The sequence below is a fragment of the Schistocerca serialis genome, chromosome 6 (assembly GCF_023864345.2).
Source record: "Schistocerca serialis cubense isolate TAMUIC-IGC-003099 chromosome 6, iqSchSeri2.2, whole genome shotgun sequence".
Taxonomy (NCBI): Eukaryota; Metazoa; Arthropoda; class Insecta; order Orthoptera; family Acrididae; genus Schistocerca; species Schistocerca serialis.
This window is the reverse complement of record NC_064643.1, coordinates 522082698-522108253: the sequence shown is the minus strand read 5'-3', so window position 1 is coordinate 522108253 and position 25556 is coordinate 522082698. Positions and strand designations below refer to the sequence as shown.

The 25556-nt window shown below is 43.3% G+C and overlaps 1 protein-coding gene across 1 annotated transcript; it reads left to right on the top strand.

Annotated features, from left to right (window-relative positions):
• The first annotated feature begins 15135 nt into the window (after window positions 1-15135).
• Window positions 15136-24742, top strand: LOC126484155 (pro-resilin-like). Its single transcript, XM_050107551.1, has 3 exons — window positions 15136-15164; window positions 21066-21869; window positions 24135-24742. The coding sequence occupies exons 1-3, from the start codon at window positions 15156-15158 to the stop codon at window positions 24639-24641; spliced, it is 1320 nt and encodes a 439-aa protein (XP_049963508.1). The 5' UTR covers window positions 15136-15155; the 3' UTR covers window positions 24642-24742.
• The last annotated feature ends 814 nt before the right edge of the window (window positions 24743-25556 follow it).

The following is a 25556-nucleotide window of genomic DNA, read 5'->3' as shown; positions in this document are numbered from 1 at the left end:
CCCTCTTGGTTGTTGTACATATTGTATATGACCCGTCTCTCCGAAAAGCTTACCCCTACTTTTTTCAGAATCTCGAACAGCTTGCACCATTTTATATTGTCGAACGCTTTTTCCAGGTCGACAAATCCTATGAAAGTGTCTTGATTTTTCTTTAGCCTTGCTTCCATTATTAGCCGTAACGTCAGAATTGCCTCTCTCGTCCCTTTACTTTTCCTAAAGCCAAACTGATCGTCACCTAGCGCATTCTCAATTTTCTTTTCCATTCTTCTGTATATTATTCTTGTAAGCAGCTTCGATGCATGAGCTGTTAAGCTGATTGTGCGATAATTCTCGCACTTGTCAGCTCTTGCCGTCTTCGGAGTTGTGTAGATGATGCTTTTCCGAAAGTCAGATGGTATGTCGCCAGACTCATATATTCTACACACCAACGTGAAAAGTCGTTTTGTTGCCACTTCCCCCAAGCGGTCCGACAAGACGACCGACCGACGATCAACCAAAGTCGTGCCCACTCAAGTCATGTGTGTCGGCAATCATCGGCGAGTGATGGCTATTCGCGCCTCTACAACGCGATTGCGCCAACCGAGCAACTGCTACATATCAGCACGGAGACAGCACTAAAATAATGGGGCAGTGAACGTCACAGGCTACACACAATTTCACAAACACTTGGACGAAGAATGTGACAAATGCTAAAAGCAGTGACTGTGGAATCACCAGGACGAACCTTGAGTTGAGACATACTCCGCCAACCCATAAGCGATCGGCGAGCAAATACACGTCGTCCGGTAAGACGACCAACCGACGATCAACCAAGACCGTCCCCAGGCAACGGTCGGGCGAACATGGCTATCCGAACCTCACTGCCGCTCCAACCTGACCGAACTTCTGCCGCGTCCCAACTATCCGACTGCCCGGTCCGAACTCCACTGCTGGCGCGTTCCAGCTGACTTCATTCTCGTGTCCGAACTGCACTGCAGGCGCTTTCCAACTTGTTGGACCACACACGACGACTGGGAAGTAATAGCAGTCCAGCAAAGATAATACGGGAGGGCCTATATCGATAAGCGCTGCTACTGTCACTCACGGGCAGGCAAGGCAGCAACACGGTGACACTAGTAATTGAAAAGTAACATAACGAGGTGGCAGTACGGTAAAAACAAGATGTAAAATAAGAAATGGCACCGACACGAGCCATGCACGGCTCACGCTTTTGTGCTGTACGTGTACCTTTACATTTTCAGTTCAGTAACACATCGGAAACAGTGGACGTAGGGATGTTTAGGAGTGTGAAAATCTCGCTTACAGACATATGACACAAGTGACACCCAATCACCTAACACAATTCGAAGTCCGTGAGTTCTGCGGAGCGCCCCATTCTGCCCTCTCACGATGTCTAATGACTAATGACGTCGCTGGTATGGAGTACCTGGCACTACGTGGCAGCCCAATGCTCCTAATATGAAAAACGTATGTTTTTGGGGGTGTCCGCATACTTTTGATCACATAGTGTATGATACTACACAGTTGATAAAAGTACATGAAAGCACAAAGGCTAACAAGTCCCTGTATCGTGCGATATATGTAGCAGAAAGCAATATGTTGGTTGACTCATGTAGGAATATAGGGTCTGGGAACTTAAGCAGTAAGCCACACTATGATGCAGAACGCCTCTCTTGCAGTGTCTGCCTTTGGAATTGGATGAGCATCTCTGTGTCACTTTCGCGCTTACTAAATGAATTTGTAACGACAGGAGGTACCCTTCTTTGGATCTTCTCTGCTTCTGTTATCAGTCATATCTGTTATGGGTGGTATCACATGTCGATACCATACCATGGTATCCTTCAGTTGCTAACGGAACTGCAGGTTTCCATTAGATGCCGATAGCAGTCGTACCGGATCTGGTGGACCCAATGGTGCATGCCCACTCATCCAGACCAAATGGTTCACGTGGCTCTGAGCACTATGGGACTTAATATCTGAGGTCATCAGTCCCCTAGAACTTAGAACTACTTAAACCTAACTAACCTAAGGACATCACACACATCCATGCCCGAGGCAGCATTCGAACCTGCGACCGCAGCGGTCGTGCGGTTGCAGACTGAAGCGTCTAGAACTGCTGTGCCACACTGGCCGGCTCCACTCAACCATGTGGACAACTGTTTCTAAAGCTCTGTATGAAGGAAAGTATGGCCATCCTTTCCACTGCGTTTGCCGCCGTCCGCAGTTCAGGATTGGCTGAAACCGCGTCACGTGACATGAGCAGCAATTGTGGGCCCAAGCGTTACGTGTGAAGCATAAGAAGTGTTGTGTATAATTTAGGTCTGGTGCTTTTGGTTGTTCGTTTTGAGGCGAAAAGGGAGGAAAACTGTACAGAATTCCTTCCGGAGGAGAGATGCGACGAGGAGGAGAATAATGGTTGTAATGTGGATGGCTTCAGGAACTCGACTTAACTATTCAGTTAATTTTATTCATTTCTGGCCCTTTGTCTCCGTCTCCTTTTTATATTTCTTGGTTTCCAATCCATTCGAGCGGCAAAAAGAAGTCAGAAGAGCTAATGGGATGGTTTAATGCTAATTTAATTACAAAATAGAGATCTTAGAGATAAAATTGCCACTGTTAGCACATAAAACGAAAAATAGCGAATGGTACCGTACAAAGTTATCAAGACCGGTAAAAAATTTGAGCTGCGTGAAGAAGCGAAATAATAATCAGGAAAAACATGACTAATGCTGAAAGCTGATCACTTTGGAGCCTATCTATCTGACATTTTCACTCCTCCTAACAATCTTCCTAGTTATTACTCTTAATTTCCTACAATCCATGAACACACAACATTGTGCCAACCCTGGCTCCCAGCCTCCATTACTTGGGCAGCATTTCACAAACAGAATTAAAGACACCGATTTCAGCACATGATATAAAAGAACTTAAAAGATGCAATACATCCACTGGCCACGACGGCATTACCTATCGAATACCATCCCCTCTCCATTTACAGTCACCATCGCAACTCTTTACAAGATCCTCTCCACATGTTACAATCATAAGCTGTGGGAAACATGAGGACTCCTACATTTCTTCAAACCACACAAAACCCCTAATGATGCTTCTTGTCGCCCCATTAGCCTCATCTCAGTGTTAAACAAGGTCATTGTATCAATATTCTTCCGATGCACCCATCAACACGCGGACCAACGCCTCCCCCATCGTGTTAACCAGTGTGGCTTCCATCCCAGCTTCTCCTCTGACGACCAACTTTGGTGCCTCACTCATCTCCTGTCCTAACAGCTCACAACCACAAATGCGCTAATTTTGTATCCCTTCACCTGGAGAAAGCTTGTGACAGTGCATGGCATTCAAATCTCCTTTCGAAACCCCAGACTTAATGCACTTTCAGTTAACTATGTCCGCCTTATTACGTCCTTATCTCGTAGCCCATCCATACCTTTCATCCAACTGCTGGCATGCCTCAAAGCCCCATCCTTTATCCTCTATACCCAAAACCCTTCCACCCGCCCACCTCCTTCAGTATGCTATGACATCGCTTCTCAACCCTCTATCATGCAATCCAAAAGTCCCACCTATCTCTTTAAATCCACCTTAACCAGTTTACCTCCTCAAGTTCAACGCTTTCAAAACACAAGAAATAATTATAGGACGAACTACCTGCTGCTTCTACATCATCTTTTATGCTGTTCCTGTACTATTAACCAACACACTAAAATATCTGAGAGAAACAGCATGCTGACTCTCATCAGCGATGTTTAGAATTATACGACTACAGAAGATTAATTTTAACTATTTAAACGTATAGCGGTTTACGTGATAACAACACAGATCACAGTTAAGAAATATCACAAATATTTCTTCGCCACCTGTGTCCGTTTGCTGTCGTGAAGTGATTCTTTAAATGTCAGTGAGTGAAAAGTGATCCTAGCAGTTGTTTACAAACTGAAATAAATGAGCTTTTATACAAGAGTTTCAATCGAGCTCTTTAGTATGGAAAAACGTTTTTCTTTTTTTCACTATGTTCTCTTTCCATTTACGTTGAAGACCATAAGAAAGTGGTTACAGCTAAACCACGTAATTAACCCAGTATCCGACCATGTCGTTCTCTATTTTTAGAATTAAAGTAAATTATGAAGTTAGAATAGATTTCTGACATCTCATAATGATTTTCATACAAGGACGTCAAACTTTTTCGTATGAAGTTAATCTCGATTAGTGTCAAAAGATGCAGGAGTTAAAACAGGAGGTACTTTTCTAGTGACTGATGTAGACTATGTGCTTTTAAAAGGAAATGTAGCAAATCCTCTTGATGGATGTTGATATTCACAACACAGGCAAATATATTAGCTAAGACAAAGTTAATAAATGTCCTGGAATATGCTTTTACTTGTAGAGTGGAAGTGCCCGATGAAAATTGTGGCCCAGTTGAGGAATACTTACGGATGCGACATCCCTTTATGCCCTGATAGGAGTCTAGTCGTAAGAGCGCGAAAGTTCATGTAGGGGATTAGATCAAGTTACATGACACTGATTGAGTCCGCAGCTCGTGGTCGTGCGGTAGCGTTCTCGCTTCCCACGCCCGGGTTCCCGGGTTCGATTCCCGGCGGGGTCAGGGATTTTCTCTGCCTCGTGATGACTGGGTGTTGTGTGCTGTCCTTAGGTTAGTTAGGTTTAAGTAGTTCTAAGTTCTAGGGGACTGATGACCATAGATGTTAAGTCCCATAGTGCTCAGAGCCATTTGACACTGATTCAGAACACCAAAAAGTTAAGTCACCACCGCGGGATAAGTGGAGGAACGTGGATAGACAACCTGTATGCCGGCCGCTGTGGCCGAGCGGTTCTAGGCGCTTCAGCCGGGAATCGCGCTGCTGCTACGGTCGCAGGTTCGAATCCTGCCTCGGGCATGGATGTGTGTGATGTCCTTAGGTCAGTTAGGTTTAAGTAGTTCTAAGTTTAGGGGATTGATGACGTCAGATGTTAAGTCCTATAGTGGTTAGAGCCACTTGAATTTGACAACCTGTATGAGACAGAAAGACGACGTAAAGAATATGAGAAAAAAACAAACAAACACAAGACACAGCAATGAAGAGGCAGAGTTTGTTTATCGAGGTTATCGTTTACGTGCGAGAAATATCCTAGAATAATGAACAGAATCTGTACTTGGAGGGGGAAAAAGCATTGGTCATATTTTTTGGTTTTATTATCCGCAAAATCGGTTTTCGGTCACAGCGACCATCATCAGTGCTGTAATATACAATTAAAAATGGTAGGCACTGGTATCAACAAGCTTAGAGCGATCACATGCTGTTTCTCCCTCCAGTTATATCCATTATCTGGTCGTGGTGCACAGAGCACTCCATGGATTCGCCAATCAATAGAATCTGTACTACAAGTAACAATAGAGAATAATCGAAGAGACTGGTGGAATTGAAAATGAGCAACGTTCCCCGTGATGCTTGTGGGTGTGACTTTGTAGTCGTTATATCGTTAAGTTCGATTTGCACTAGGATTAACTGAAAGCCACCTGTGATCACTTTAAAGAAATTATCGTGGGATTCACTTTAAGTGATACATGAACGCTGTGGAAAACCTAAGGTGGAAAACCTAGGGCTGAATCCAGGAACAAGTTTGTAAACCTCCGTCCACTCTATTACTATCGCCGGCCGCGGTGGTCTCGCGGTTAAGGCGCTCAGTCCGGAACCGCGCGACTGCTACGGTCGCAGGTTCGAATCCTGCCTCGGGCATGGATGTGTGTGATGTCCTTAGGTTAGTTAGGTTTAAGTAGTTCTAAGTTCTAGGGGACTGATGACCACAGATGTTAAGTCCCATAGTGCTCAGAGCCATTTGAACCATTTTGATTACTGTCACTTGTCGGCGTTTTTTTTTTCTCTTTTTTTAATCCAGTCAACAGTTGTGTAACAATGGTTTTCTTAAAAGCTGAAACTTATCTAATGTTACAGGACATTACTTACAAAATTCTATGTGTCGTACTTGGGTAGCTTAGACGCGAAATGCAAAGGTTCCGATTTCGAGTCTCGGTCCGGCACACAGTTTAAATCTGCCAGGAAGTTTCATATTAGCCACATTCCGCTGCAGAGTTAAAAACTCATTCTGATTACTTACATAATACTTTCTTACTGATCCAGGGGTTAAATACATAGAGGCTGGGGCAAACCATTTGTCAGTTTTCCTTAAATACGGAGATTACCCACATAGTTAACGTTACACAAGCACCTGGATCGCGCTGTTCATATACTGTTTTGACCACACAGTAGACGTATGTGGTAATTAGCCCTTCAGTCACAGTGGTCTACTTGCAGTAAATTGAAACCAGAGATCAGCAATGAGCTCCGTATACTCGCTTCCATCTAGCGGGTCTTGTGATGTCGTCTCCGAACTCGCCAGCTCCGTGTGTCCGTAGACTCAAACCGTGAGTCCCCACTGCCGCTTGCTCGTCACCTGAGTCCGGTTTCGGGCACAAGTGGACTCGACTCGCTGAGAAAGGAGAGTGAGTACACGAGTTCGCAAGTATAACCACGGAGCCACGGCATTCTCGCTACGCTCGCAACTGTTTTAAATGAAGATGCCGTCATTAAACCTTAAAGTACAATTCAACTATTTCACGCAATTATGATTTCGGATTTATAACCATTCTCTAATGCAAGCTGAAATGTCACAAAGTGTCCCACCGGCCTAAATGACAGAAGCTAGCTATATACGAGTGATCGGTTAACAGGAAATATTGCTCTGCTTATAAATAGATTTATGTAGATAAGGCTATTTCGGAGACTGTTGTAAATTTATTGTATTATGTAATATCTATTCAGAAGACGTCTAGCAATTACGTTGACCTATACACACCTTCGTTGCCTTACCGTGTCTATAACGATATTTTACGAAACCAACTCTACTTGGTGATTAATTATTAAAATAAATTATAGAAATGAATAATAAGCTACACTACTCGCTGTTAACCCATAAACGCAAGTTTCCATGAGCAAATGAATACAAAAATGGGGCTCTTTTTTGTCGCAGGGGCATGACAGAGACGTTGTTCTGTGTCCAGTTTTCGTTTGACAAAGCACTTACGTTTTCTCGTGCTGGAGGTGGAATAACCAAGAATAAAACCATTTTGTTTGTGGTTTTCGTTTGAAGCGTGGACTATAGCGTTAAACTTATTCCAGACATCACTCCTTCTCTGATGGATCACTTTGGAAATTGTGTACTTTGCTTCAATTAATTTTGCTCGTGCGCCCTCCATAGTCTCAGAAAACACAACCTCGTTAAAGACCAACTCATTCCGACAGTCGGAATGACATTGCTGTCGTTACTACTTTACAGCAATAGGATCAAGCACTCAGCAGTAAGTCACGACTAGCCGTACACTCCTGTAAGCTACAGTTAAGAGTGGACGAGTTGACAGGCGTGGAGTGACAGTTCTCAGACTCACCTTACTCGCGGAAATGCAGCGGGAACGAAGGAAGCCCGCCAGCGCTGACGTAACAACGGCGCCTTGGTCTGTGAAGTATGCAACCGGACATTACATTGCTAATCGCTCCCTTACTGAATGAAACCTATTGTGCTTTTCAGTCACACTGCTCCCTTACTAGCACCTCGGTTGTTTGAAGTTCACTGTTCGGATAATTCAAATGGTTCAAATGGCTCTGAGCACTATGGGACTTAACATCTGAGGTCATCAGTCCCCTAGAACTTAGAACTACTTAAACCTAACTAACCTAAGGACATCACACACGTTCGTGCTCGAGGCAGTATTCGAGCCTGCGCCCGTAGTGGTCGCGCGGGTCCAGACTGAAGCGCCTAGAACCGCTCGGCAACACCGGCCGGTTGTAATATTATACACAGTATGTTATACTTCAAGCTAAAATTTATGAAAAGGAGTCAATTTGTACAATACTTTAGTTCTGATGGTATAATCGGTAAGAACTAAATCTGAATGTACAGTTAAAATAATTTTTTTCTAGAAACAATTGATATTGAGAATTATTTGCACACTTAAAACTTCTATTATTAATTACGCAATCTTGTACTCCTTACTACATTTATTTCTGGATTTATTTGGGGAAAACATGGTTCAAATGGCTCTGAGCACTATGGGACTTAACATCTCAGGTCATCAGTCCCCTAGAACTTAGAACTACGTAAACCTAACTAACCTAAGGACATCACACACGTCCATGCCCGAGGCAGGATTCGAACCTGCAACCGTAGCGGTCACGAGGTTCCAGACTGAAGCGCCTAGAACCGCTCGGCTACCAACGGCCGTCCATTTGGGGAATAATAATCTAAATTAATACTATAACGAAAACCAGTAGGAATTCAACTGTTAAGAAAAATTGTAAACTCTTTTCAATATTGTTATTTTCGCAAAGTGAGAGAATCGTAAGCCTCTGATGTCATCCGACGTATTTTTATTTAATAGTTGCGAACAATATAATTTCGGCCTTTTTAATGTGAAAAATCTGAATACTGTATGATATATTAAACTGCGAGAAAATCAGTGGAAAATACATTCACGTAAAAATATTTACGCAGCAACAGTGTTCCAATCTACTTAGTTCAAATCAATCCAGAGGACCTGATGCTAGATTTTTAGCTTCAAGAATCAGACCCCTAGGCAAGAAGGACTGGAGCCGTCTCAACATGACAACCTCAGCAAACTTGAAAGTTTGTTTTAATATTCGCTTCCCTCAAATCTTCAAAAAGACTTTCCTTATTAATTGCTTGGACTGGTCATCGTTTAATGTGGATAATATGTGGAAGAAGGAAGGAGGGGGGAGATTACAAGCTGCAACACATATACGACTTTTGTTGACAAGTGCAATTACGATTGATAGATCCCAGTCGTTCCATAGGCCATTCAAGGATTTTTTAAGGATTTTTCACCTCCTGGTTCTTAAGTAGAGCATCTTTTACAGCCGCCTGAAGTCTTAAGTTCACTAATCGAGTGCAGGATAATCTGCGTACTCGTACGTCCGAAATTCATCACTGCAGAATTGCACCCGTAAACAGGTAACTTGTCACAGCATGACCGCAGAATACATCACTCATGAAGACCTAGTGGCAGTAATTTTTGAGCCCGCGACAAGCATTCGTAACGCGCAAGAACGTTTCAGAAAAGTAAGGCATGCATTTATTTGGCGATTTCATCGTTTCAGAAAAGCTTAAAGCACAATTTTAGAGCATTTACTGAAAAAAAGTGATGAGGAGAGCAGAATGTTTTAATTTTTTTTCTGTATCATTCTTTCTTTTTCAGCAATTTTCAGGTTTATTTTAATCTTCATTCTTAAAATAAAAGTTAATTCTTGCTCTCCATACATAAAATAAAATTAAAATTCGTGTTCTCTGCATTTCATTACTTAAAATGATTTCGGGGGACGTATATCGACTACTTTATTTCAGTTTCGCATCTGTACATTTACAAACTGATGGAATGACGGTACTTCTGGGATAGATAAATTAATAGTTAGGTCTTACCTAGTAACCACAAGAGGAAAATTGTGTCTTACGAAACTAGTTGTCCACACGAATATAAAATTTACGTAAACTCAGTGTTCAGATGAAACAGTTACCTTGAGAAATTTTAGCTAGTTAGTTCGCTCTTTAGCGTAACAAGCATTAGGAAATGCACGCTAGTTTAAAGCTCTTTCTCGTGGTCCTGCCTTATTGACTGTCGTTTTATGCCCGCTGCTTCACAACGTTACAATTTCGGTATATAGTTATGTGGTGACTTTCTCTCGGTTCAGTTATCCCTTAACCTGTTCTAACCTCACTGGCAGCTTCTTCCGTACCCTATACATGTATTACAATAAATTAATTGCCGGATGGCAGTCCATCTTACTTTTCCTCATCAATGGCATCAAGCAAAAACAAAACAAAAAAACAAAAAAATTAACACTGGAAACACTGTATTTTATGCCCGCTGCTTCACAATGTTACAATTTCGGTATATAGTTATGTGGTGACTTTTTCTCGGTTCAGTTATCCCTCAACCTGTTCTAACCTCACTGGCAGCTTCTTCCGTACCCTATATATGTATTACAATAAATTAATTGGCGGATGGGAGTCCATCTTACTTTTCCTCATCAATGGCATCAAGCAAAAAAAAAAAAAAAAAATTAACACTGGAAACACTGTATTAGTTCGCACAAAAGCCGCCGTTTTCCCCAAAATTCGGTCAGAAAAAATTTGGGATGTGGGTAATACGCTCGACCCTACAAACACTCGTTTATTTTCACGTTACAAGAAATTTAATGGTAGTGCACGTTTCTTGTATGGAAATGGAGCAACTGTCTTCGATTGTACCTATTTTATTTTGCTAGTGACTACTATCGTCCTCACTGTTTCGCTATTTTATACGACAGCACAGGCAAAGCGTTTCCTTATTTTGAGCAAAATTTAGTCTTCTCCGGTGCTTGGTAACGTTGAGAGGAAATCAACAGTAGTTTGGATCCGGTGTAATTAATAAAGACAGCTTGCAAGGTATTAGTTGTTCAAATGTGTGTGAATTCCTAAGGTACCAAACTGCTTGGGTCATCGGTCCCTAGACTTACACACTACTTAAACTAACTTATGCTAAGAACAACCCATGCCTGAGGGAGGACTTGAACCTCCGGCGGCAGGGGAACTATTAGTTGTTCCTTACATGAAGAACACATCTAACAGAGAGTTTTTCGAAAAGTGTAGTTCAAGAAGTGCTGGATCGTTGTGAGGACAACATTCTATGGGAGAAGAGGAGCGAAAGTACTGGCAGTTATACTTATTTTACTTACTTTACTTTTTCGTGTCCGGAAACTACAATTTGTTTGCCCAATATTGGGCAATGTCCGATGCTTCTTCTTTAGCCAGCCATAGATCGTCGAGGGTGCATCTGTGCGGGCAGGCTGGGCATTGTAGGAGATGTTCCTTGTTCTGTCGAGTGCCGCAGTCGCATTTGTCGTCATTTTCGTGCAACAAACCCCATTTGATCAGATTAGATTTCACAGGAGCCACCCCAGTTCTGATGCGGTTAAGCATTCTCCAGGTTTTCCAATCACCAGAAACGCCGCGTGGTGGGTCCTCTCTTAGTGAATAGTAGATGGGGGGCTCATCTAAGGCGCAACTTAGGAAACGGCGTCTGGATTTGAGTCTGCTGGGGCTACACTCTAGGCCAAATATTGAGTGACGAGCATCAAAGGTTTGTTTTAGCTTCTCGGTATGTTCATGGGCTTTCCTACGTGAGTCAGGGTTTGTGAAACCTGCGGCCCTGTAAAGATTTTCTATGCGGGTACGTTTCATGCAGCCTTCCACTATCCTGCATGTTTCATTCAAGCTAATATCCACCTTTTTTCCGTGGGAGGATCTGCACCATACCGGGCAGGCATATTCGGCAGTTGATAAGCACAAAGCTTGGGCTGAAGTTCTGACCACGGTAGGTTTGGCACCCCATTTGCTGTTGGACAGCTTTCTTATTGGGGAATTTCGTGCTTCTACTTTTTTGTGTGTTTTTTCGCAATGATATTTGTATGTCAATGGCAGTTATAAACTAAATACCAGTAGTGAAAGTAACAGTAACACGGAGACTGTAACTAAAAGGCTGCTAATTCTGCGTAATTTATCGGCACCACAACATCAAAACATATTAATGAGAGCGGTCGTATTGCAAATAATTTTAGTAAATGGGTAATGTGACATAAATTTCAGAAGAAAATAGTTTTGTTTGCGGTGTTGAATTACTGTTTGTTTCTTCATCAATGACGGGTTTATGCAATACTGTGTATGTGATCGTAGAATGTGGAACTACGTTTCCAGCATGTTTTACTATTTGACGGATTGTACAGGCCTGATCCTGTCTTACTGGAACACAATATGCATCGCAGGATTAGCTACTGTCATGTTTTTAATACGTGAAGGTAGCATATATTTGCCTCTATCGTTTTTCTTGCGCATGAGGTGGACAAATTTTTTTTGTGGATATTTTAACAACGTTATCCGTAACTTAACTTATCAACATTCATCGGCCAGTCTGAAGATGCCTTGAATTAGGCGAAACGTGCTTCATTGATGAGTAATTTTAACTGCGCGACGAAGATGGTTTTCTACTCCTCATCATGCTCAGTGGTTGTTGTACCACCACGCCATGGAGTGGAAAACCTGGTGACATAAATTTCTCACCATTAAAATTCTCTCTTTTTCCTCCATCAAGATTCAAGATGTGGCGCATATTTGAGCTAATACGAGGTATTGCAAGACTCCAAAATGAGTTCCAGGGCTCACAACTACATTTATGTAATTTAAATTAGGGAAACCAAATTTCGTCACCTTGATACGTTCGGACCTGTGTAAGTCTTGAAAGGTTACAGGAAAGATTACAAATTGTTAGATATGTTCCTGATTTTATGATCCCCTTGAAGGTAAATAACAGTTAAATTATTGTAACGTGCTAGAACCAGTATTTCACATAATGTTAACACTGCAAAAGCAGAATTACAAAAAAAGTGTTCGTAATTTTGTCTCTCATAAAAATTCTGTAAAGTACAGTTATTTTTTTCTTTCTAACGTTACCAGGCAGATTCACTACTATGAATCACTTGAATGTCATGACTGAACAATCTTTTCAAGTTTTTTCAGCCTTCCAATGATTGGTATCATATGAATTTGTGTGTCTGTGTACATGTAGTATGTTTCAAGATAACAAACTAAATATTCCGTGCAACGAAACTATTTCTCTCGCCTCGTGTTTTTCTACATCAGAAAAGTAAAGTAATTTTCATAAATAGCAAATTAAATCAAACTCGGGACCTTCACCAATCCCGGGTAAGTGCTCTACCACCTGAGTTATCCAAGCACTACTCACGACCCTTCCTCACAGCTTTAATTCCGCCAGTACCTCGACTCCTACCTTCCAAACTTCACAGAAGCTCTCCTAACGACCTTCCAGAACTAGCAGTCCTGGAAGAAGGTCCCGATTTCGAGTCTCGGTCTGGCATACAGTTTCAATCTTCCAGGAAGTTTAATATCAGCGCACACGGCTGAGGAGTGGAAATTTCATCCTCGAAACATCCCTCTGGCTGTGGCTAAGCCATGTCTCCGCGATATGCTTTCTTCCAGGAGCGCTAGTTCTGCAAGGTCTACGTGAAAGCTTCTGTGAAGTTTGGAGGGCAGGAGACGACGTACTGGCTGGATTAAAGCTGTGAGGACCGGTCGTGAATCGTGATTGCATAGCTCAAATTAAATATGTTTATTGCCAGTTCCAGATTTTGTCTTCGGCACAGAAGTAGGAACTCCATGGGTGGCGAATTTACAAACATCCCCATATTTGTTGTTTTGGCCGCTATAGCAACACAGGCAAACCCTATGTCTGTAATGTTCACACACCGGGAACTGTAACAGAAATACAGCCCAATATTTGAAAACAAATCAGTGCTCACACAAGAAATTGCAAGCTTTTAAATTGTAACTGCTACGCTAATCATCTCAGCATATTGTGTATACAGGGTGTCCCATTTATCTTGACCACCCTAAATAACTGTTTGTCCACATGCAAATTACTAAATCTTTCAAATAAATGTTCTTTAGCCGTCAGTGACATGTAAGAATACGATGTACACTGGTTTTAGGAATGCCAATCTCGTGTTCAAGCTGCCGTGTGCTCACATGTGGATTCATAGCAACGGAAGCGAGAACAGTAACTTCGGCAGCTTCGTCTGTGCGAGTGCTACACCGATTGCGTTGCCGTGGGTTGAAACTTCCCGTTTGCTGAAGCGTCGCAACAAGACCCCGAAAAAGTCCGTCAGTAAGGTGGGTTCTTGTCAGGATATCACCCTCTGTACAGTTCCGCTGCCTGAATAGCATTTCGCCTACCTTCAACAACAACAATAAAAGAAAAGTTATGTCGACGCAGTTTTTAGGAAGGGCAGATTTACTGTATGCCTACTCTACACAACAGTATTTAAAAGGACTAAACTACTGTACTAAATGTACCCGTACACAAGAAAACAGTATTGCGATTACTGTTTTGCTAACTTACATTCTCCATAGATGAGTAGCATTGTTACCTTCTCTTCGTTGGTTTACATTCTACTCACACAACTCTTCAACCGACAATGGTTGACGGAATGACGAGTGTGGATTCTACTTATGTTTACATTTGTCCTCTGTCAACGTCAGCACGTGGATGTGTTCCATTATCCCGAGCACTTGCACTAAGCGCTGGGAGCGTCAACGTCATTGTTGTGTTACGTAATTAACAACTTTGCGGTTCAGCGAATGGTACAATGTGATACATTTTTAATAGATCTTTAAGAGAGGAAATGAATTACCGAATAAAAAATACAGTATGCCGTTTAAAAAAGTCATACCGCTGTTCTTATCTTTGTAAAAAAAAAACAAAGATTCAACGAAGGCAATCATGCTGATTGATATCCCTCAGACGGCTAAAGAACATTTGTTTCAAACATTTTGTAATTTGCTTCTGGGCAAACAATTATTTAGGGTGGTGAAGCTAAATGGGTCACCCTGTATATACAAATAAAATATTTCGTAGTCGCATGATACACGAGCTCCACGTAACAAACTCTCTCGACAATACACTGCACAGAGGTCACTGTGCACTGCTAAACATTTGTTGCCAACTGTGGAAACCGAAAATTCTGAGGGAGGGGGATGAAATTAGGTGCGACGACAATATTGGGGCCCCTTACCTTACTATCTCGTACTGTTATCGGTACAAGGCATAAGAGCAAATAATATTGCAAACACTCAGTCGTTTTGGTGATGACGTAGCAACAAATCAGATTGTAGATGAGACAGAGCGAGAACTGAGAGGCAGGCAGCGGTTAGCTCCGACGAGAGGACGTAGTGCAGTGGCGACGGGCCGCGGTCGTTCTGAGGAGAGATGGGCAGCGCGCACGCACGGACCGCCTTGACAGGGGGCGTTGTCGCAACGGCGGGCGAAGCTCGGCTAGGGAATGGCCAGCGTGTGGGAGAGCGGGACGCCCGATCGCCACGCCGCTCCGTGACGCAACAGGCCCACAATCCAGTTGGGAGACACGAGGGGCGCCTCCCCCATCCGCGTGGCGCACTATATAAACTGCGGCCGGCCTACCTGCGAGCACCACTCGTCCCACGCCCATCGAGCAGGCATCACCATGGCCAAGGTAAGTCCTCACCACCAAGCTGCTCCTCGTTAGCTCTCAACGGCAGGTCCTCTTCACAGCAGACTCAGTTACCCGGTAGCTGCAGCTCACACCTGCTGAGTTCTCTTAGCGGTTTTCTTTTTGTAAAGCTCCTCTCATTTCTCATCGTGGCCATCCCGGGAAAATGTCAGTCATTTGTGCGGGGGAGGGGGTAACGTAGGTTTTTGTCAATTTCATCCTTCCCACTGCTGCTCATCGTTTTCATTATGAACACCCTTAACCGGTTTTCAGACCCATTCGATTCAGGCAGACAGACACAGTTTCTGCTCAACTGAAAAGAAATATTTAGTCTTCGCCAGTGGCTGGTAACATCGAAAGGAAATCAACAGTGCTTGGATTCGGTGTAATTATTGTACATCCTTCAAACTACCACTTGTTCCTTACGTGAAGACTAAATCTAACACACAGTTTATGGAAAAGTGTGGTTCAAGAAGGTCTGGATTGTAGCGAGAAAAATGTTCCGTGGGAGGAGAGTAGCGACAATACTCTCACTGAGGAACCAAATACCGGCAGTGAAATTAACAGCGATGTCAGTGGAGACTGTGATTTCTGTGTAATTTATCGGCATTACGACATAAAAAATGTGAGTGAGAGTGACCTTATTGTAAACAGTTTTTGTAAACGGGCTATGTGACATAAACCTGAGGAGAAGGACACACTCTTCGTTGAGATATTGAAGTTATTGTTTATTTATTCATCCACTCTGCCCATCAGTCACTGCTGTCTGTATTCTTTACATTCTTTCCCCTATTCTCGAATTTTCTTTCCCTTCCTCCATTGCCTCGCCGACCCTTCCTCCATTGACTCATCGACATTCACATTGAATAAATGTGGATGTAGGCCGAAACTATGTCTCAAACTCTTACGGAAATTAGTTTGTCTTTCTAGATTTCTCATGCAAGGCTTCTCCTTCATCTTTCTTCAGTAGTCCCCATCCTGTTACTCCAAACACTTTAAAAATGGTTCGTATGACTCTGAGCACTATGGGACTCAACATCTGAGGTCATTAGTCCCCTAGAACTTAGAGCTAGTTAAACCTAACTAACCTAAGAACATCACACACATCCATGCCAGAGGCAGGATTCGAACCTGCGACCGTAGCGGTCTCGCGGTTCCAGACTGCAGCGCCTAGAAGCGCGCCCGCATCTCGTGGTTGTGCGGTAGCGTTCTCGCTTCCCACGCCCGGGTTCCCGGGTTCGATTCCCGGCGGGGTCAGGGATTTTCTCTGCCTCGTGATGGCTGGGTGTTGTGTGCTGTCCTTAGGTTAGTTAGGTTTAAGTAGTTCTAAGTTCTAGGGGACTGATGACCATAGATGTTAAGTCCCATAGTGCTCAGAGCCTAGAAGCGCACGGCCACTTCGGCCGGCCAAACACTTTACCTCACATTGCCTTGCCGAAGGCTTCCTCTAGGAGGGTAAATGCCTAGGAAGTATCATTCTTTTCCTTTTCTTCCTTTCTTCCGTTGAATCGTAAAACTGATTCCCAGGTAGCTTTTTAGCTTTCAAGCAGAATTCCTCTTTCTTAAAGATAGTACTATAAATTTGCATTGCGTAATTGGTATTTCCAAGCGCCATGATCTTTTTCGCTTATACAGGTTTCTCAGTAAATCGCTTTCTAGCATCTCACTGCAACTTTTACTTATTGCAAGACTGACAGCTATGTTTCTTACATAGGGAGGTTTAAGAAATGTGAAGAAACATGACAGAGAATCTGTGCAGAACTGGGATCACGTCTTTGAGAACCGTCTAGCCAACGAATGTTATCTGAAATTTTCTCTTTAATGGCTAGTTCGGGAACAATTCTTTTGAGCAATGATCTACCTATGGAAATATTGCTGTCGAGGGTTTGTTTCGCTCATTCCACAAGAGCTCGCAAAAAGTGGACTCAGACAAAATCGTTCAAATGGCTCTAAGCACTATGAGACTTAACATCTGAGGTCGTCAGTCCCCTAGACTTAGAACTACTTAAACCTAAGGACATCACACATTCACGCCTGAGGCAGGATTCGAACCTGCTACCGTAGCAGCCGTGTGGTTCCGCACTGAAGCGTCTAGACACGCTCGACAACAGCGGCAGGGGGGCTGAGAGTAACCAGACTTGTTTAGAATCTTACTTCAGTGCTTACCGCCCGAAAATGCACTCAATATTTTATAACAAAACGAAAATGATTCAATTTCTCGCTGGGTCATCCTGAGATTCCAATGCATCTTCCTCTGCGACCGAATATTGTTAATCAATATTTCTTTCTTTCCCAGACCATTCATACCATGGGCAGAGCATGTTACCTTTTTGTTTACTCGTCTCAAATATCAAATTGGGCACAACTCACCTTATTCCCAGGTGACTGTGCATGTAATCAAATTCTCATCCCACTCACAACCTACAGTTTATCCAGAGCCGGAGGAATTTAACAATAAACATATACACAATCTAGTCACACTAATGTGACCGCAGCCTATGTTAGATGTCAACGTGCAGTTGCCACTTACAGACGGCAACGGCAAGTGGCAGCACTCACAATGGAGGGTAGAGGTATAATGCGTATCGGGGCGATGCGGAAAAGCGAAGTATTTGTCGCAAGGCGGAAACTGAACGATTTATCCCACGTCCAAAGGGGTATGCTCATTGGCTTTCGGGTGGAAGCATTTCCGAAACGGCAAAATTTGTAAACTATTTGCTTTCCGCAGTGGTTAATCTATACCGTGCACGTCAAAATGGCGCTATCCAAAACCGGCGCCGAGGGAACTGTGGTGCACCATGGGCCCTAGGTGACCGGTGTGAGTGACGGCTGCAGAGGTGGTTGTACGTACCAACGAACGTGCAACTGTTGACTAACTGATCGCCCAGACGAACCAATGGGCTTCTGACAATGTCTCCTCAACGAACATTCAGCGAACACTGCTGTGTATGAGCCTCCGCCGTAGCCGCCTGCTTCATGCACCCGTGCTGACTGCTCTTCATTGACGACAGAAAGGCTGGACTTCGCACGCCAGGACCGCGACAGGACGCCCAATGACTGGCGACAGGTTGTCGTTTCCGATGTACTGCGTTTTACGCTGTTGGCGTGTACGGCTTTGCTACAATCAGGCCGAAGAAGGGAGGGTAATGGTCAGGGGAACATTTTCGTGACATTTCCTGGGTGAACTCGTCATTCTGGAAGGCGCAGCGGATCAAGACAAGTGTGAATCTATCCTTGGGGCCTAGGCCGCCACTACATGCACTTTGGTTTTCCCTCGATACGATGGCGTCTACCAGCAGGACAATGCAACATGTCACACAACTCTCAGTGTACGTATGTGGTTTGAAGACCACCAACATGAGTCTGCTGTAGTCCCCTGGCCACCAAACTTCCCAGGTAGATACCCGATCGTGAATTTGTGGGACCACTTGATGGGGCTGTTGGCGCCATGGATCCTCAACCGAGAAAGATGGTGCAGCTGGGCATGGCAATGGAGATGGCATGCCTCCACATTCATGCTGGTACGTTCCAGAACCTCACTGATTCTCTTCCTGCACCTATGCGCAGCAAAAGGTGGTTATTCAGGCTCCTGACATTTGGTCATATTAATGTATCTGGACCATGTTTAAAATTCGTAATAAAATGGTGTTTTGGGGCAGCCGCCCTCACTCGTAGCAATTGATGGTCGGTGAACTCATATATAGATATCTGCACTTGAAAAACTACCTTCATATCTTCCTTACAGCGGTTTTTAAGAGTGAACATGACAAAACAGCGTCTTTCACTTTTCTCAATGGGATATTTCTCACCTATCTTGATCGTCCGTATAACTTCACAATCAGGCCCAAGCCTTACGCTCTACCTACCGATAGCTGGGTCATCTTCTACCTGCGACGTCAGTGGACGATTGCATGGAGGCGTATGTTTGTGCTACACCTCTATCTCTGTCATATACAGATTTCGGGCTAGAACCGCTACATCTTCTTGAAGTAGTTCATCACTGATACGGCACAGTACGGCCTGCTGCGTTTCTAGTGCAAGAACAAAAGCCTTTAATAGTACTCAAGTACTAAGAAGCGAACTTAGATCCTTCAGGCCGCTCAGTTACGGTGAAACTGTCTTTACTAGTACAGCGGTAATCTGTCTATCCGTTTTTCTGTATACAGCTCTAGTTGGCAGTTGCTCAGCGCAAGATGCCTTTCTGATAACATATTTCTCGTACCTCTTTCGCCATTGTTATAGCAGTGGCATTGCAAAGAAATGTATCAACGAAGGAAAGTTCCAGTTTAAAATCTGTCGGTGGTGAGATGATTGATGACAGAGCACAGTATCGACCGGGCTACGATACGGGTAAGACCCGCCCGTTGTTTTGAAAGGAATCATTCCAACATTCGCCTGACCTATCTTGGGAATGATGGCAATACGACTACAGTAACCACATGGGGACTTCAGCCAGTGTGCCTACTAAGTGTATAACACCAACGCTCCTTGGCTTGGTATTTTTTTCGAAATATCCCGACTTTTGTACATAATTTGTTGCTGGTGAAGTTCAACTCGAATCCCTAACATCGTTGGTTGATCATTTTTACGTTGTTTCATTATCTGCAGTCGAAATAACAAATTTCGAACACTGACGAATAGGGAAATATCAGTAATGTCATTGGTTTGAGCAAGAAATCGTTTCCAGAACTTTCATCAAATAGACGTAGGTACTGCGGATTCGTTAGCTTAGAGATTTGTCCTTTATGATTTCGTGGAAAAAAAGAGTGTTTTACGCTCTTTACTGAAAAGAACTGATTTAGTGACAACCAAAGTAAGACGATTTGGTAGGCATCAAGATCACAATAAGATATGAAACTATCTCACCTGGGCATCCTTTTCGTGTAGAGACTTGAGTGTTCTATTAATCTAATTAAGATTGACCCTTGATCCACGCTTTTGTACTAAAAAATTGCGCGTCTAGGAATAGCTTTCTAGATATTGATTTTTCACCTTTTTTGATACTTCCTGATAATCCAATAAAAAGGCATAAAGACGTAACCCAGTGCCAATCTTCCACCTTCCCGACTACCCCTTAGCGTTCCCTACATAGCACAAAGTTTAATATGTATATGCATTCTGCTGTAGGTGGATTTGGGTCCAATACGTTAGTCAGCTATCTAAGAAAGGTAATTTTTTCGTTAAAGTTATTTCGTTCTTACATTACGATTCGTTGCTTATTTCTTTTCTTTCCCCCTTGTGTAGACCACTGTGACCGGAGCTTACAATACAGAGAAGGTGTCCCAAGCATTTTAGGGATACGTTACTGGCCTACATTCTCTCTTGCCTGATGTATTCTATAAGGCGACGAGTGCCTATACGGTTTTTTAGGAACATTTTTCGTACACTTAGTTGTGTCCAATTCTCGTTGAAAATTCTGTCCATTTCACGTCATAACTAATGTAGAAAAAGCAAAAGCTTGAACGAGTACGTCGTTTAACTAGTATGATGTTTTTCGACGCAGCGATTCATCTTTTGTTCTCGGGAGGCCTAAAGGATTAACATGAACTCCTTATTATTCCCTCACAATTTACGTCAGGAATAGTTGGTTGGCTTCTGCTAACATTAGGAAACGAAAATAATAGCCCCCTTTCATAGCGAACGCACTTAGCCTTCCTTCTAATGCTACAGTATTTGATACCTTTTGGTTACCCAGGAATTAAAGAGTGAATGGGTAATCTGAAAGACGATCTCAACCCAACCCCATCCCACTTCTCTGTAATGCCATCACATGTGGGTGATTCTCACATGGTTGTTCCCTTCACTGCTCCTTTCGAAGAAAACTGTAGGATATTCAATAACACAAAATTTTCTTCCGCTATGTTAAAGCCAATGACTGAGTCTGTATGTATCTCTCCTCCACAGAATTTCCTGATTCTCACACTGGCTGTAGCCAGCGTGCTGGCAGAACCGCCAGTCAGCCGCCAGTACCTGCCTCCTGGAGGAAACGGCGGCATCTCTACCCAGTACGGTGCTCCAAACGGCGGTGCCAACGGGTTTGGCGGAACGAATGGCCTGTCGACCAGATATGGTGCTCCCAACGGGAACGGATTCGGTGGACGCAACGGAATTTCCACTCAGTATGGAGCTCCTGGTGCCAATGGATTTGGAAGAACCAACGGAGGAGTCTCCTCCTTGTATGGGGCACCTAATGGAGTCTTTGGTGGAGGCAATGGCCTGTCTAACGGCTTTGGTAGAACAAATGGTGCTCTGTCCACCCAGTATGGAGTCCCTAATGGTGGTGCCCTGAACGGAGGTTTTGGGAGATCCAATGGCATTTCCACTCAGTATGGAGCTCCCAATGGAAATGGATTTGGAAGGGTTAATGGAGCGTCAAACGGACTCGGAGGCAGAAACGGTCTTTCGAGACAGTATGGCGCACCCAATGGAGGAGCAAACGGCTTCAACGGGGCTAGGACCCCTTCTTCTGTGTACGGCGCTCCCAACGGTAACGGTTTCGGAAGGATGAACGGCCTATCAACACGGTATGGCGCCCCGAACGGTGGAGCAGCAAACGGCTTCGGTGGAGGAAACGGCGGCCTGTCTACCCAGTACGGGGCCCCCAATGGAGGCGCAGGGGCCAATGGCTTCGGCGCTCCTTCTCCAGTGTACGGAGTCCCTGGTGCAGCTGGTTATGGCCAAGGAGGTGCCTCCCAGGACGATCTCTCTGTGAGTACAGCATGCCGAAACAGCGTTGCCAATAACTGTCATTAATTATACCAAAATAAATGTATTCTACCTCCAAGAGTTCTTTCAACAGGTATATCATTTTTTGCCCAGTCCTACATTGAAACGATTTTCGCATATTCTTAGAGGGGAGAGTATTACCCGAAACCAACAAAAAAGTCTTGTAGACAAATGTCCAGAAGTAAATGTATCCTTAGATCACCACACGCTTAAGAAGCCACGTAGATTTACCCACAAACTGCTTTTCAGTCCGCCGCCCCTCGATCTGCTTTTGTCTCATTTACTGCGATTTTTGACAGTGTATGACACAACTATTTTTTCTGAATATCTTTTTCCCGTGATTCAAATACTATACTCGTCTTACAACCGGTTCTTCTGTGTCTGATGCATTAAAAAGTCAATACCGATACCAAAGCGTAAATATCCTCATATAGTACGTGCACGGTCCAAAAGTTTTCTTGGCCAAACAGAGTAGCTTGAAATTTCGACTAGCGAACATTTTGTACATATTTCGTTCTGGGATTCTGGAAAAATAAGTGTTATTTCGAGATGAAGCGAATGCTAGTAAGCATGTCTGCCGTCTAATCGTCGAAGAACGTGACCATCTCGTTCTTGTGCAGGATAATATAGAAAGTAGAGAAACCAGTAACGTAGCACCAGCTTCATTGCCAGAGCTTCGCAGCGCAATGTTTAGAATGTCTGCATTCCCGAAGATAGACCGTCTGTTTAAAACCACAAAGACGGAATACCTGCTTCACCGTATAGCTCCGAGAGCATTTTAATAAGTTCTATTCTACGTTACAACATTCTTAGGGCTAGTTAAATAAATAATAGTTATTGTAAATTAAATATTACCCTTGTGAGTAAACTGTTTCAGTTCCGCTGATACCGAATACACGCATTTCAGGAAATATTGTCAACAACCAGTTTAGAGTGCTTTGTATTTTGCTGTAGATGAGGCTAATGGGATATTTAAAATATTATATTGACTAAACTCCGTTCACAAAAACAATTAATAATTCTATTTAGCATTCTTGGAAAATTTGGAAATTTGTGGTAAGATCATATGGGACCAAACTCCTGCGGTCATCGGTTCCTAAGCTTACGTACTACTTAATCTAACTGAAACCAACTTACACTACGGACAATACACACACACACGCCCGAGGTAGGACTCGAACCTCCGACGGGGGGAGCCACGCGAACCGTGCAAGACGCCTCCGACTGTGCGGCTAGCATTCTTGGACACAGACTGTAAGCGTAGACTTCCAATACTTTTGGTCATTTGGGTCATTTGGGTCAAACCATAGTTCTCCCGAAAGATATTGCCAAGTTTATTATTGCTTACTGTATTCTAAATTCAGAAGCTGCCTTTTACCCCCAGAAATTGTTGTATTTAAAGCTTCAAGGGTAGAAGTTGGTAGAACGGCTACTTCATTAATATTATAGAAAAGTATTTTAAAAGAGTTTAATTATAAACAATTGGGGGGGGGGGGTAAGAATAGAAAACTGTTTCATATAATTAAGGCACTAGAATACATTACATATGCTTCTTTTTCCTTTTTTGGAAAATTCAAGAGTAAATCCACATTTGAAAATTGAAAACAAGCTAATAAAGTATTATGAAGAAGATCTATTAAAACGTGACATGAAGCATAACATTTTATGGACTTTAATTCTTTGGTCAAATATAATTACAGTAAAATCTTACTAGAATTAATGCAGCTAGATCATTGTCTATCCAAGTCTTCATAGAGACGACGACAATTCCTTGGGTCCCAAAACTGTTACTTTAATTCATCATCATCAATTTTAACAGGTGTTCAGCACTTGTAAAGCACATTCAGAGAACTGCAAGGAAGTCTGGAAATCCTTTTCGCTGCCATATGACCCAAATTTAAGCGTATTACGGCATTCACAGTGTAATTATTTTCGAAGAATTTCTTGGACTGTTTCTACAATGAGTCCTTCGCTCTGCTGTGAGGAGTGTGTGTTTTAAACTTCCTGACACTTTACAGCTGTCTGTCTGACAGACTCGAACTGGGGAACGTACCTTGCGTGGATAATGACTGTATCCACGAAGCTATCCAGCCATGACTCATGACCCCTTCTGACAACTTCGCTTCTGCATAATTCTTGTGTACACTTAACTGGTGGAGCTCTCCCGCACGACAAAGTTTGTGCGCGCTTCTCTTTGACATAATACGCTCATTTATCTAAGAGAGCGTACGCTTATCTCTGTTGCAGGAGCCAGCTAACTATGATTTCAACTACTCCGTGGAGGATGCGCAAACAGGTGCTGAGTTCGGCCACGAGGAGTCGCGACAGGAAGAGAGTGCCCAGGGACAGTACCACGTGCTGTTGCCAGATGGCCGCAGGCAGGTGGTCGACTACGAGGCTGACGAAGGCGGCTACAGGCCGACCATCAACTACGAAGAGACGGGTCGTGGCAACGGAGGCTACGCCAACGGGGGTTACGCTAACGGTGGAAACGGTGGCTACCCCAGCAGCAACGGTGGCTACTCCAACGGCAACGGTGGCTACGCGAACGGCAGCGGTGGCTACTCCAACGGCAACGGTGGCTACGCGAACGGCAACGGTGGCTACTCCAACGGCAACGGTGGCTACGCGAAAGGCAATGGTGGCTACTCTGGAGCTAATGGTGGCTATGCCAATGGCAGTCGCAACGGAAATGGAAATGGTGGATATCCGAGGGGCAATGGTGGCTACTCCAATGGAAATGGGCCTTATTAAGTTCCGATGAAACAGGAATCGATTATGGCATTGCATGTTCAATGTTCTTTTTTCTGTAAATATCTAATGTAGAGCCGTGTGAATGTACAACAATTGTGTAAATACGCTTATTCCAAATAAATGGAAATATAGTAAGTTTAAACAATGTTTCTTTCTGAGTACACAGTGAACTTTCAATTTGAAGAACTGCGAAGAGATGCACTCTAAATCTTGTTTTATGGCTCAGATGTTACTCAGTTACTAAAATAATTCCTTCAGTTACCACCTTTACACAACTTTCCATCGGTTATACTAGTGGTTGTTACAATTACACAAGGCAATACTAACACTTAATCATTAAACGAAATATTTTACAGGAAACATTACCCATAATGTAGTTCGTACTTTGAGAATAATTATTTTTAGCGAACATCTCATAAGTTCCTCAGTTTGAACTGATGCAAATTCCACTTTAGTGGAAATGCTAGTGGGGATACGTTGGACTGATTTAAGGTCTTCGAAGTGGTTTGTCGATGATATTATTCCCAACCTTATAAAAAATTCTTTTGTAGAATTGCTTTGAGTACCTTGGTCGCAATAATACGGGCATATTACTGTTGTTTTCGGCGTTAATTTGCTGTTAACTCTGCCGAGAGCAACCCCATCACTGAACTGTTCACAGTAACACACCCTCTGTCCTAGATTCCCAGTCGTAACTGACTCCCATTATCTAATAGTCACGGGGACTGGAATTTAGGGAAAGGAGTAGAAGGAAGGGCTACAGCGAATATAGGGTTTGTGTTAGGAATGAGAGAGGAGAAAGACTGATTGAGTTTGCAATTAATATCAGCTAGTAATAGCGAACACTCTGTTCAAGAATGACAATACATGGAAAAGGCAGGGACGCATGGGAAAAGTTCAATTTTATTCCACCAT

Bases quoted from the DNA above. Each gene is read 5' to 3' on its own strand.
- LOC126484155 (XM_050107551.1), top strand. The intron at 21,870-24,134 runs GTGAGTACAGCA...TCTCTGTTGCAG, and splicing joins CCTCCCAGGACGATCTCTCT to GAGCCAGCTAACTATGATTT.